This window comes from Staurois parvus, unplaced genomic scaffold, assembly GCF_062004578.1.
Source record: "Staurois parvus isolate SC_StPar_1 unplaced genomic scaffold, SC_StPar_1.0 ptg000183l, whole genome shotgun sequence".
Classification (NCBI taxonomy): Eukaryota; Metazoa; Chordata; class Amphibia; order Anura; family Ranidae; genus Staurois; species Staurois parvus.
The window spans coordinates 9,129,107-9,143,646 of NW_028317979.1; the positions used below are offsets into that span (position 1 = coordinate 9,129,107).

Sequence of the window (14,540 nt, forward strand, 5' to 3'; positions counted from 1 at the left end):
CCACATTTGTTATCTTCTTCAGGGGGCAAAAAGACAGGGAAAGTTTCTAATAAACATGTAAGCAATAAATGGGTGCCGACATGGCGTCATCACGTCACGTCCATTATGGCAGGGGTTGGCGGCCAATGTCAGGGGAGTTCTCCCCCTCACGGATTCCGGGGTGGCCATATGGCGATGCCATTCTGGCGTCATCTGCAGAGCACGCCGCTTTGCTCCAGGCTGGTGACACAGCTGAAAAAAAGTCCCACTGTGGGCTCTTTTTGTATATGTGTTTATTTAGGTACGAGCAGCTAGATACTCGACTCCTTTTGGTTATTATCCAGAACAAGAGATTGTCATCGACTTCGGGTAGATGATGAAGGAGAATTAAAGGAAGCCTGGGAACCAATTGTAGTTTATAGATGACTTATTTATAAACCTAAATATTTAATCAGATGTCATCTCACATTAATTGATCAATGGAGGGGCGATAGAGTGGAAGCTGATTATGGTGTGGGGGTAAAGGAGCAATAGCTGATCAGGACTAATTGGTCTCCTTGGAAAAGAAACAGAACAGGAACTAACTGTGGATAGTGGAGGAAGAGAGAGGTGGCAGTATGGCAACTGTTGACTGGTCAAGGCCACAGCTTATGTTTGCTTAAGTTACATGCAGACCTTCATAGAACTAACACAGGGCTGTTCCTAAAATATGAGGTCCATAGAAGGGTATTCTGACTACCTATGTCTGCCAAAAACATGTCATGTAAGCACCCTTGATTTTGACAATCCAGTTATAATTCCTGAGGATACATACAGTATATCCCATGTTCATCTCATCTTTGTGGATCTAATAATCATCAGATAATCTAACATGGAATTCATTGTTGTTGCAGAGCCTTTTGTCACCAGTGGCTTTTGGATTTGGTACAGAATATTTATCTAGATATGAAGAACAAGGCCTGGGCCTCCAATTTGGAAACATCCGAAAAAGCCCAGTGGAGGGTGATGAATACAGCTTTTTGTTCTCCATATTCATGATGCTTTTTGATTCCCTTGTGTATTGGATTTTCGCATGGTACATTGACCATGTCTTTCCAGGTAGGCCTACCACCTTCAAAAGCCAATGTCTTCATATATAATAGAGCTGAACTTTTTCATTTTAAATAATGAACTATCTAAGTGAGTTGTACATTTTCTTGCACCCTTAATATAGCTGATTGCACTATTTGACATAAAGATAATTATTAGAAGGCATACTCTTTAATCTGTACATGAAATTTAAACATGAAAATATGACACAGGGAAACAAGCTGTTTTACTAAATACCTTGCTTAGGTTTTTATTATAGGCTGACAAATGGACCAAAAGGTCAAAGTAATGAAAAACGATTTTTTTCTGATATAGCCTCTTGTGGATAGTTACTGGACGGCATTATCTGCTCAGTAATTTGTAACTTGTTGCCTGGAACCGTCCTTTTCAGTAAATATGTAATTTTGCCCATTCCAGTGTAAACTGCAGAGCTATCAGAGCTTACACACAGATATTGACTTTCCCCATGCCCCATGTAACAATGCTCAGACCTGGTGATTTTCACTCAGGCACCGGACTTGCAATAATGGGGAAAGAGAGGAGGTGACATGCTTCTTCACATCCAGCAGGTGAGAGGCATTGGAGTGTGATGAAAGTAAATATCTGTGAAGGGGGCAAAGGGAATTTAGTATTCAGTTTTCTCTAAAGTGCCATGTGCACTTAAATACAGTTGAGCTAGTCTGTCTATTTTTTCGCTGAAGTCAACTAATCAAAGCATTAGTAATGAGTGGGTCTCATTTTCACACCTGATCACTTGTCCTTCTGCATTCCTATTGGACTTTCTGTGTGTGTGGTGGAACTACTCTGTATTTAAGTGTGTTAATCTTCCACTTTGTTTTGTAAAGTCTCATGATTGAAATTCTGCTCCTGTTAATCTGTTGGCTAACAGTGAATACAAAAATGTTAATTAAATAGTTACAGCACTGTATTAAAAAAAAATGGTATCACAATCCCCTGTCCTTCACATCAAATTTACCTACTATAGCACACACCTTTAGATTCAGAGAAATGAAAATTCTTACTGCCTGGCCTGACCAGGGATGACACAGTATCTCTGTCCTCTGGTGCTCCAGTATCCTCTATAATGGTGTGGGGGCCTGGTTCAGCTATGTTTACTTTTTAACCTCAGCACATGTCCCATACCTATCATAGGAAATAGTGGCCATTTGCCATTGTCACTGCCACGTGCCATTTTCTTCAGTGGCTCTTGAAATGTTGTTCCAGTGGGCATGTATTTACTCCTAGGGGTTGATTTACTAGTGGAAAATAGACTATTCACAGGTACATTTTCTATGTACAAGGTAATTATCCCAGAACTTAGTGATTGAAAATAAACACTGCTGACTTCCATCATCCAATCAAGCAAAAATTCAGATTTTTTTTTAAATTTTCCTTGCATGTGATTGAGTATTCTCTGCAAAGCAAAATTTTACCACATCCACTAAAGTCTGGGTAAAATTTTCTTTACAGAGTGCAGCTTTACTTGGAAAGTGAACAGTGTATTTACCTTTAGTAAATGATCCCTACTAGTGTCCATAGTCAGACAAAAAGAAAACAAATGTCAAATGGGGACTAGTTCACTGGTTTGCCTGACCATGGTTTTGCAGTGACTCAAACAATCTGCAGTGTTCAGACCTTTTTCTACAGATCACCAGACCAAGTGCAGTGGTCCAGGTCTACAGTGGTCCTACATGCCCCCTGCACAGTGCTCCAATCAGCAACACTATACTCTCTAAGCAGTGTTGTTGGTTTGAACACTGTGCTGGGGGTGTGTTGAACCACTGGAGACCCGACTGTTGGGGCAGTGGTCCTGGTCCCAAGCATAAGCATGCTGTCAGCACAGGAAAAGTTTATAGTAAATAGTAGTAAAGCATTAACATATTAATGAGAATTAAAAAAAAAATCTCACATGTTCTTTACTTTTTAGATAGACTGCATCACCCTATTAACAAATTTCCATTTGGGCTCTAATAAAAAGAAGCAATTGTATATTGCAAATATCCTTGTTCTACCAGATGGTAAATGCAGCACTACAAAATGTATTACACCCAATTAACCTGTAAATACAAAAAATATTCTGTCTGTGCTCTGCAATAACATTGAAATTATCTTTATTTTAGGGGAATATGGCATCCCAAAGCCATGGTACTTTCCATTCTTGGCAAACTATTGGTGTACCTTTCACAATTATTTGGAAAGTGATGGTAAGAAATATCCTGCACTAATCTTTGTGAATGAGAATATGTAGGCATTGTGCGACTGGGTAAAGAGATTAGATACAGTACAGTGGGAATATTATTGAGTGGCTTTGAACTTCTAATTGGCCTATAATTATTTTATAGAATTACTGGGCAATGACTCATTTGAATGACTTTGATGCTAATGAGAAATTTCAAACACAGAAAAACTGGGCTAATTTTAGTGCCGCGTAATCGGAGTTAATATTGTAGAGTTTTGGATAAAATTAAGATTTATTTTTGTATGATAATCCTAAAAATGCAGGGTGCTAATATTAAAGCTGAACTCTAGCCTAACTTTTAAATACACAGATAAAATACACATATGAGGGCTGTTTTACCCGCCAAAGGATTTGTATTTCTGTCCATCTAATCCTGAGATAAGTAACACTTACAGGTCTTGTTGCCCCCACTCCTATGATTGGGCAGTGCAAGTGACTGTAAAGGCAGATTTATATATAAAACAAACATGTCATACTTACCTGCTCTGTGCAGTGGCTTTGCTTAGAGCAGCCCCTATCCTCCTCTTCTCGGGTCCCTCACCAGAGCACCTGGCCCCTCCCTTCTGCCACGTTCCCCCGTAGCAAGGAGCTTGCTATTGTGGCTCCTGGGCAGGCTTGCTCCCAAGCCTCTGCTCTGTGTGTCCATTCACACACAGAATGTGGCACGGTCCCACCCCCTGCTCTCTCCTCATTGGCTCACTGGCTGTGATTGACAGTAGCAGGAGCTAATGGCTCTCCCTGCTGTCTCAGTCAATGAGGAGGGAGAGGCACCGGACAGCCGAGGCTCTCGTGCACATTGTTGGATTGAGATGGGGCTCAGGTAAGTATTGGATGCTGCACACAGAAGGTTTTCTACCTTCATGCATTGAATGCATGACGGTAAAAAACCTTGAGCCTTTAAAACCACTTGATAGAAGAAGCAGGAAACTGATGAATGTGTCTGCCGGTTTCTCTGCTCTCTTCTTCTGTCAGTATATCTCTAGCCAGCACATAAACACTACAGTATAACTATCAGGCTCCTTTTGCTACTCCTCCTTCTGCCAGTCTGAGCTCTGCTGTACAGGGACTTCAAAAGTTTGACAGCAAGTCAAATTCAGGTAATTGCACTGCTTGCATTTTAAAATGCATTTAACTATGCATTTATGGGCACAGAGTTGCTGTAATTTGTGACGTTTATATATTCCTGGAGTTCAGCCTTAGTTTTTAAAATAAAACCACAGTTAAAACTTTATTTTACTTTATTAAAATGTATTGATTTATTATTTATTTATATGTTTCACATAGAGTAGGTAAGGGTTATTTCTTATTTGTGGGTTATTATTGCTGTCTGTTTTCACTGGGGAATTTGCCCCAGAGACATAACAGGAGGTAAAAGGATCTTTCTTCAATTCAAAGGGAAATCACACAACTGGCAATTCACTACATGGGTACACTGGCAGTAATATAAACACAACAGGGGTTCTAATTCTTCCCCACTAGAGATGAGAAATAACTAGAAATGTGTCTGGAGTTCTACTTTAGGGAAAACTTGCACTTGTGTATACATAGAATCTGTATCCTATTTGGCAGTTGATGAAAAAATACTTATTTTTGGAAATAAAATCACATTTACCAGATGATGAAGAGCCATACTAAGAAATCAAAATGTAAAACAGAAATAATACTGTCAACCAACAGTAACCACTGTAATAAAGTATTATTATTTAGGTTTATTAGGCGTTTGTAATGCAGTAAATGTGCAGATGGGCAAGAGCTGAACACAAGCAGAGAAGTTACTGATGGAATTCAGCCATGTACCAACCAGGTCCAGAAACACATCTCTCTTATTATTTGGTTTTGTATTTTACTATACCTAATACGTATGTGTTCTGTTTCAAATATTTTTTCCTAAAACAAAGTGCATAACAAAAGATGCAGTCCTCTGTCCCCTTAGTATCGCTTCACAAAGAGCTGGTCTATATATAATCTTTCCACCAATCAGGATGTGCTGGGTCACATGTACTCTTTCATCACTATTTGAGTGCAGCAACTAATATAATTAAAGATGAACTCTAGGCAAATATAAAAGACACAAATTAATGCAACTTTGTAATAATTAATACATTAAATGTATTTGATAGAAGCTGTCCAAGTGCCTGTATTTGACCTAGTGTAGGGAGAAACGGGAAGCGAGAGGAAATCTACCCCTAGGAAGGAAAATTCACTCCTGTAAGAGTTATCATGGGAGAAAGGTCTCCACTGAAGGTTTACCACCAATCCTTGCTTCCACTACAAAGCAAATGTTTCAAAAGTCAATTGTCACAGGGACAGAAAGTGAGGTGAAATCTTCTGAACAGAGAAACAGACAGCAAAACAAACATTATAGAGGTGTTAACCTTTCCCGATGCTAGCCAGAAAACTGAAAAAATATTTTTTTTTGGCTGCAGGTACACTTAAAAAATGTTCCTGTTCCAACTTACATACAGACTCCACTTAAAAACAAACTTACAGAAACTATCATGTTCATAACCCAGGGACTGTCTGTATCAGCATTTTTAAGTCCTTGTAAAGTAGGAGTGTGTGAAGCAAGAAAAGGAGCCAATCAATTAATGTGCAGATAACTAACATGGTGATAGGAGGAGATGAGTTCAACACTGTGTTAATTCTCTTTTCATTGTAACAGGTTGGGGTTGGCCAAGGGCAGCCTAGGGTCAGAGGAAGTGGGCTGAATGGTGTTGGCCATCAGAGGGCACCTAAATAGCATAAAAGTACTGTACTGAAAATCTACAGAATAAAGATGAGAGAGCCTAAAAATTTGAACAGTGTAATTGCTATTTTGTTGAAATTATGTCAAATACTATTTTAGGTTGCCTTCTCCAAATTGTCCAATTTGTTGACTCGGGTTGCTACCAGATATTAATTGGAAAAAAAATGAGTGACAAATTACCATCTACTTATTTTAACATGACATTTGTAGTCTGTAATTGCAAATATATTCTCTACTTTACTTACTCAAGTTTCTTTTTTAATTGACTTGCTGCCTTCAGCCGATTCCATAGAAACAGAGCTTTCTGTTCATGAACATGTGGAAGATGTTCCAGAGGATAGAGCTGGTAAGGACAAGATGAGAAAGTCTTCCCAAAAATTAGCTACAAATACTACATCATCATTGATATGTACTGTACAATCCTGCATACCTTTTATGAGAGCATCTGCAATGGCTATATGTATCACCAATATAAGCACTGCAAGTGTCATCTCTATAACTGATCCAGTTGTGGTGAGATAACTATAACTTACAGCCTCAGAATTAGCAGACAGTGACTCAATCTAAATGACATCTTGCAGATCGTAGAAAGCCTTAAAGCATAGCTCCACCCAAAAGGGGAAGTTCCAATTTAAGGCCTCGTCTCCCGCTCCCTGTTAAGGATTGGCACTTTTGGGCAGCGGGTACCCGATTTTGACAGGTACCCGCTTCCTCTTCCTCTGCGCTTGCCTAGGCTTGTAAGGCCCAATTGAGCCTTCAGTTTATATCAGCTAAATACATTCCAGGTGCATCAGAATAAAAGGTGTTCAATATCAATGTCTCAATATAATGGGGAACCATGCGATTTGGTGACTGCAAACGATCTGCCTTTGGGTTGCTATTAACAATCCATTGGCAACAGAAAAGGCAGTGCATTTCAGCAATTTGGAGGAAACACACATGGAACATGGTTTTCCTGTACCGCATTCTGGTGCTTACTGTCCCTAACACAACATGATTTTTATACAGAAAAGTATAAACAGCTATATATCACAATTATCAGTTATTTTATTGTGCATAACTATACTATAATTCAATAACCATAATAACTATACAATATATCAAAATTAATTTATTTTAATGTGTATATGTATCTATAATTAGAGTGCATTGCATTTTTTTAAATGTAGCTCTCATTCAATGACATTATGTGAATATACCTGTATTGTTGGGGTTTTTCCTATGTGCAATATTTTGCTTAATGCTCTTATTTAAACCTCCTGGAGATGAAAATGAAGACCAAAATAAACCAGCAGAAGAAAAAGTTGAAGATTCCAAAAATGCCCCTGACAATAAACTCATAGACAAGGATACCTGCAAGCATAAAGCCAAGCAGGAAAAAGAGAAAGAGGAAAAGCAGGCGAAGGATGAACAGGAGAAGGAGAGAAAGGACAAAGATGAAACATATGGTAAAAGCTAGTTGTAGTGGGCTTTTATGAAAACAGAACATAGTAAGTAGCAGAATCTGTATATTATAGTTATTCATAGTCCAAATTTTTTGGAGTGCAAAATACAAAATCTCTTCCAGCAATTATGGGAGGTGAGGAACAGATATTAATTCATCTAAATCTGGTTTAGCCTTTATCTCTAGAAGGTTGGACTGTATACAAAGCAGAAAGGTGGCAACAATATCCAGTGGTTACATCTCAGCATAGGCAGTAAAGGGAAATGAGTGAAAATCTGTCATTGATAGCCTTGATAGCATGGTCTACTCCAGTGTTTCTCAAACAGGGTGTCCCCCCTTGGTGTAGCGAGTAGTTTGCCCTAGATCAATGTCATGATTGCCATGGTGCAGCCACCAGAACCATTAAACCAGGCATGTCCAAAGTCCGGCCCGCGGGCCATTTACGGCCCGGGGGTCGGTTTAATACGGCCCTCCAACAGCCCTCCCTGCTCTGTGTAATTTGGCCCTCCCACGGCCCTCCCTTCTATGGCAGACAGTTTTCTGCTTGAGGGCAGTGCGCATGCCTGACTGCGGCGCGTTCTCCCTGGTCTGTGTAAATGTGGCTGTCGCACGGCCCTCCCTTCTGTGGCAGACAGTCTTCTGCTTGAGAGCAGTGCGCATGTGTGACTGCGTTGTGCTGGGAGCGACAGAGGGCGGTGATGTCAGGGCCGGGCTTCCAGCATGAAGTGTGTTTCTCTTCCCCTCCCAGCTGCCGAGCAGAGACTTCAGCTCCAGCTACCTTTTTCACCCTTCACATTAGTGCAGGTAAGTTTTTTTTTAATTTATTTTCAATACATTGTGAAAACTCAATGTCTCAATATAATGGGGAACATTGATCTTAATGTTATGAAATGAAAAGTATGTCGTTTTCAATTAACTTGGCATAAAATAATTTATTTGCATTTAATTGTAATTGTTCAAAGAATGTTCGGAAAAATGTTCGGCCCTCCACCATGTTCACTTCATCCAATCTGGCCCTCTTTGAAAAACGTTTGGACACCCCTGCATTAAACCATTGACACTGTAGGTCAGTACACTGCTATAGTGTTGGTGGCCAGGTATCCTACACTATGGTAGCTCATGATGTTGATCCAGGGCACGTGGCAAACAGGACCTCCACCAGCATTCAGGAGAGGATAGAAGTCTGGATCCTTCACACCTGCAACACCTCTCAGCCCTTCAAGGGAGAACTCTGATATACAGGGAGGACTCTAGTGTGATGGGGGACTCTGACATTATGAGGGACTCTGACGTGATGTGGGACTGCTGATGGTATTGGGGGCCTCTGATGGGGGGAAGGGGCTCTGACTTGATGGGGAACCTATTTCTACATTTGAGATGTTATTGCCTCAAGATTTTAAATACTTAAAAAAAACTGACAGGGGTTTTAATCCAAAGCTAAAAAAAATGGCTATATGTACACTTTAACATCAGTCTATTGCTTTTTGCCCTATTTCTTACCTCTTCTTAAGTTGGGAGTGTTGCCTTTTGAGCAGTTTTTAATAGAAGAGCAATGGACCAAGGCAATGCAGCATCATTTTTACAATAACAGGTATAATTGGAAATAATACAATAAATGCAGTCATTATGGTCCTGTAGCTTTGTCCTCCTGAAACACTGTCATGACTTGTGAAATGTTACCTCTTACAAAAATGTTGGTGTATTTTATAAAATTAATGTTAATGTAATCAAAAAACCCTGTACTAAAATTTCCTAGACAAGGGCTAATGACCTGTTATTGGGTGTATGTCAACTTATTAAAACTGTAAGAAATTTAAGTCCAAGATATTCCTGTTTTTCATCTGCAGCGAATCCATTTTTTGAGCCAGAACCACCAGGGATCATGCCAGGTGTGTGTATTCAAGACCTTGTCAAAGTCTATCCAAACAACTACAAGCCTGCAGTGGACATGGTCAATATCACCTTTTATGAAGGGCAAATTACAGCTTTCCTTGGGCACAATGGAGCTGGAAAAACAACAATATTGTAAGTTATTCTGCCACTTCTCCTTATATAAAAACCTAAAGGCAACATGTGTGAACTACATTATTATTATTATACAGTATTTATATAGCGTCAATAGTTTGCTCAGTGCTGTACATTATAATGGGAAACAGTACACAAGACAGTACAGTAACAATACAATTTGATACACGAGGGGTTCAAGGGCCCTGCTCCTTGGAGCTTACAATCTAGGAGGGAGGGGAGAGTGGTACAGGAGGAAATAGCTGTGGGGGATGGAGTGGTAGGAAGAGTGGAGGAGATCGGCAATTAGGTGAGGGCGGGGTAGGCTTCCCTGAAGAGATGGGTTTTCAGGGTGCGCCTAAAGGTGAGGAGGGTAGGTGACAGTCTGATGGATTGGGGTAGTGAATTCCAGAGGATGGGGGAAGCCCTTGAGAAGTCCTGGAGACGGACATAGGAGGAGGAGACCAGGGAACTAGAGAGTAGGAGGTCTTGTGAGGAGTGGAGAGTACATTTTGGGTGGTATATGGATATCAGGTCGGTGATGTAGTTTGGGGCAGTGTTATGGACAGCTTTGTACGTCAATGTTAGCAATTTGAATTTTATGCATTGGGCAATCGGAAGTCAGTGGAGGGATTGGCAGAGGGGGGTGACGGATACAGAGCGGTTATTAAGGTGGATGGGTCTGACCGTAGAATTCAGAATAGACTGAAGCGGGGATAGCCTGTGATAAGGTAAGCCGGTGAGGAGGGAGTTACAGTAGTAACTACATAATGGCTCTTTGCATTATTTTTCTTTGCACACACAGCAGGATTTATGTAAAGTAGTTGTAAACTTTTACATACAGTACAGTATACCCAGTGATACACAGAGATGAAAAAAAATCTTCCTACATACTGTAAGTTGTGCCTGTTTATCTGCAGTCTTCTCCCGACATCTGTTTAAAGTCCAGAATTTATAAAGCTTAAAGCAGAGCTCCAGTTAAAATGTATAAAAAAAAATCAGCAGCTACAAAAACTGTAGCTGCTGACTTTTAAAAAGCAGATATTTACCTGTCCCTCGATCCCACGGTATACTCAACACAGCCAGTTTCACCAGCTGTCCTCTCTGCCCGGCGCTGGCATCCTAAGTTGCGGCTTCACAACCGAGTGCCCACTGCGCATGCGCAAGTAGTGCTGCGCCTTGTGAATGGTTCCATAGTCCTCTGGGACTTGTCATGTGTCCCAGAAGACTATGGGGTTGGAGGGGGGAGGACAACTTCTGCTTCCAGTTGCCAAAGATGCCAATCCTTAATGGGGATTGGGATCGAGACCTAAAAGCTGAACTTCCCCTTTTGGGTGGAGCTCCAATTCAACAGTGGACAGTGCAGTCAGGAGCCAGTCTGTAAACCTGGAGAAGGGAGGGGGAGTAGTAGAGAGGAGCAAAGGAGTGTCTTCCCATCATAGGCAACGGGGCTGTGTATTTCTATTGATACACACAGTCACTCAACTCTAGTCCCTGGGGGCAGGCCCGGACTGGGACAAAAAATAGGCTCAGGCATTTTATACTGAGCAGCCAATTTCTCCAGGGACTGGGGGGATGGGGGAATAGGGTTCAGACGTTCACAGGGGTGGTTTGTGATGGGATATTCATAGAGTCGGTCCTCCACACTGCAATGTAAAGGGGCACTGTGTTATAAAGCGGACTGCACTGTAAAGGGGCACTGTATTGATTACAGTGCCCCTTTACACTGCAGTTCCCTTTATATCACAGTGCCACTTTACATTACAGTGCCCCTAGCAATCAAAGCCCCCTATCACAGTGCCACTTGCAGTCATGCCCCCCCCCACCTTTCTCTATAATCCCACAGCCTCCTATATATTCAGCAAAGAGATGGCCAAATCCAGCAAAGAGACATCCCCATCCAGCAAAGAGACATCATGAGCCAGCAAACAGACAGCCCCATCCAGCAAAGAGACATCAAGAGCCAGCAAAAAGACATCCGCATATAGCAAAGAGACATTCCCAGTCCAGCAAAGAGACATTCCAGTCCAGCAAAGAGACAGCCCAGTCCAGCAATGAGGCATCCCAATCCAGCAAAAAGATAGCCCAGTCAAGCAATGAGTCAGCCCAATCCACTTTGCTACAGAGGCCTGGTTCACACCGATGTGGTGCGGAATTTGCTGATTTCTGTGCTTTTCCAGCACCACATCAAAATCGCACTCCGTTCATGTGAACTGCTGTGGGTGTGTATATCAACGACACCCCAAAATTGGTTCTCAAAACGCAGTGTGATTTGCAGAATCAGATCGCATTGATGTGAACGCCCATGCAACCCAATTCCGATGTGGCAAAAAAAGTTTCCTGCACTATTTTGGTGCGGATGCTGTATAGTTTGAGCCATACAAAATGAATAGGCTCAAATCGCATAGATGTAAAAATTGCATGTGATTTGCACAGGAATGCGGTGTGATTCCTCTGCAAATCACATGCGATGTGCCACATCGTGCAGTATAAACTGGGCTTTAATGCAGGACACCATGTTGGGTCCAAGAAGTTCACTGACATTGTGAGAGATTGAGAGACCGTTCTTGGCAAGAACTGTCTCCCTCTCACAAAGTGAGTAATACTGAACAGGCAGAGAACAACATGTCATGTCAGAAGGTAAAATGACAGCCGCAGAGCTAGACACCCAAGCATCCTCTCATGTCTCATAATGAACATTTACTGTCAGAAAAAACTACAAGGCAATTTGTATAGACTCAGTTTAATTCTGATGACACTCTCAGTCTGAGTCTATACAAAGTGTCTTATAGTATTTTCTAACAGTAAATGGCACTTACTTTTTCTTCAGTCTGGGCCAGCTCTCTGTAGTGTCAGTGGCATCAGGCGATGGGGGCTCCCCCCCCTTCACAGTCATGGGTGGCCCATAGGTCAGCTGATCGCTAGCTCCTTTCCTCTGCTCCGTTGACCATATTGGAGGTACTGAGCAGCCACATCACAGAGAGACCTGGAAGTGGTGCAGGCTCCAGACGAGAGGCAGCTGAGCTGCTGCAACTGCATTGCATTGCGCTCCAGCCCAACATTATATTCCTGTACATGTGGCCCCGGCCCACTGGGCAAATGCCCGGTGTGCCCTATGGCCAGTCCAGGCCTGCCTGGGTGCATAGGATGCTGCAAGAGAAAAGAGCCACCCTGAAACAGGAAGCCCAAACCAGTGGTCATGGCCTCAGGTTAAACAGGAACATAGGCAAGGATTAAAAGATAAAGAAGCTGCATACTCAGTAAGTGATTAAATCAGCTACATAGAGTGCTTAAAAACTGAGGACATAATATCACTTTAAGGTCAGAAGGTAAATATGATGGCCAGGCAAATTGATATGGTAACCTGGGTGCTTTTGCATGACAAGTTAAAGGTACTTGCTTCATCTCTTTACTGAGTTTACTGAAAAATAGGAGAGAAGTAGAGACATGGTTAGGCAGGCCACAGATTACGCAATTTTCTACTACGGGCAGAAGGAAAGAAATTTGCCTGATTCCTACATCAACACAATCAGTGTTGATGGGGAAATACCTCCCACATTGCTATTGTGTTCTGCCGGCAGGGAGACTTCCCTACCAGCAGAACACAATGATTAGTGTTGGCAACTATAGCCAGTGGCACTAATCATTCAGGAAAAATTCAACAGGTTGATTGTACAGAAGTCAATCAATGGATCAACTTATATACAACCAGGGTGCCCATATATGGATCAAAATCTGGCCAAATTTTGATCCATGCATGGCTGGCTTTATTGTGCTAAACAGACAATAGATTTAGGACAGAAGGCAGTAGACTGTCATTCTGTCTTTAATTAGAAGGCCATCATCTCAAAGCTTCAGGCATAGGTGTGCAGGCAACTGACACTTATGCATGCCTTTAACCTCTTTGACATCTCAAAAATAAAGACAGAAAGACAGGTCCAGAGCAAAATAAAGCAGAAGGGATATTTGCAGGACCTACATGACTGGGTTTAGCAAACAGTGGGGTTAAAAACAATTTAGGAAGAAAAGTATAGAGAGATGTGTAAAGAGGTGGGGTTTCAGGGGACTGTACAGAGGAGGAATAAAGCAGTCTTCCATTGAAAGATAGTTGGCATGAGATGAACTTCCCAACCTGCCACCCTTCAGTTTTATTATTATCTAGTTTCTTTGGAGCCTGCTGGATGTGGGTCTAAGATACTCATAGCACTTGGTGGGTTTATGAGCTTCTTGAAGTTAGTCATTCTCATCAAATGTAAATTAGGTAAGGACCTGTCTTAGGTTCAACACCCCTTATTATGTACGTTTGAGTGACAGTGAACTAGGGGTTATTCATGGCTGTTTCTGCTGTTAATTGTGCAATGTCTCCAAGTAAGTGTTGGGAAGCTGGGGGCCTAGCTTACACAGATATCACACACACAGGTTTGATGTAAAGTGCCTCAAAAGCACCATTCATATTGAATTTTTCTGCATTCTATTTTTTGTACGATATGTTCATAAAAGGCTGCTATTGTCAGTAAACTTCAATTATTGCCTTGTGTTGGCTATTTACTCTCTTTGATGAGTAGTGGAATGTGGTCTTGCAGTCAGGGGGACAGGTCATCTGATATAATTTCTGATACAATGTACATACAGTGGAGATCGAAAGTTTGGGCACCCCAGCTAAAAATTTGTATTAATGTGCATAAAGAAGCCAAGGAAAGATGGAAAGATCTCCAAAAGGCATCAAATTACAGATTAGACATTCTTATAATATGTCAACAAAAGTTAGATTTTATTTCCATCATTTACACTTTCAAAATAACAGAAAACAAAAAAATGGCGTCTGCAAAAGTTTGGGCACCCTGCAGAATTTATAGCATGCACTGCCCCCTTTGCCAAGCTGAGACCTGCCAGTGTCATGGATTGTTCTCAATCATCGTCTGGGAAGACCAGGTGATGTCAATCTCAAAGGTTTTAAATGCCCAGACTCATCTGACCTTGCCCCAACAATCAGCACCATGGGTTCTTCTAAGCAGTTGTCTAGAAAACTGAAACTGAAA

At 41.5% G+C, this 14,540-nt stretch overlaps 1 protein-coding gene across 1 annotated transcript in view; it reads left to right on the forward strand.

The window, feature by feature from the left end:
- The window catches only part of ABCA4 (ATP binding cassette subfamily A member 4), a 259,321-nt gene that overhangs the window by 124,647 nt on the left and 120,134 nt on the right, over positions 1 to 14,540 (forward strand). The window contains exons 18-22 of the mRNA XM_089677323.1: positions 873 to 1,077; positions 3,189 to 3,272; positions 6,334 to 6,399; positions 7,319 to 7,501; positions 9,345 to 9,522. Coding sequence (XP_089533449.1) covers positions 873 to 1,077; positions 3,189 to 3,272; positions 6,334 to 6,399; positions 7,319 to 7,501; positions 9,345 to 9,522 — 716 coding nt within the window. The remainder of the gene's footprint in view (positions 1 to 872; positions 1,078 to 3,188; positions 3,273 to 6,333; positions 6,400 to 7,318; positions 7,502 to 9,344; positions 9,523 to 14,540) is intronic.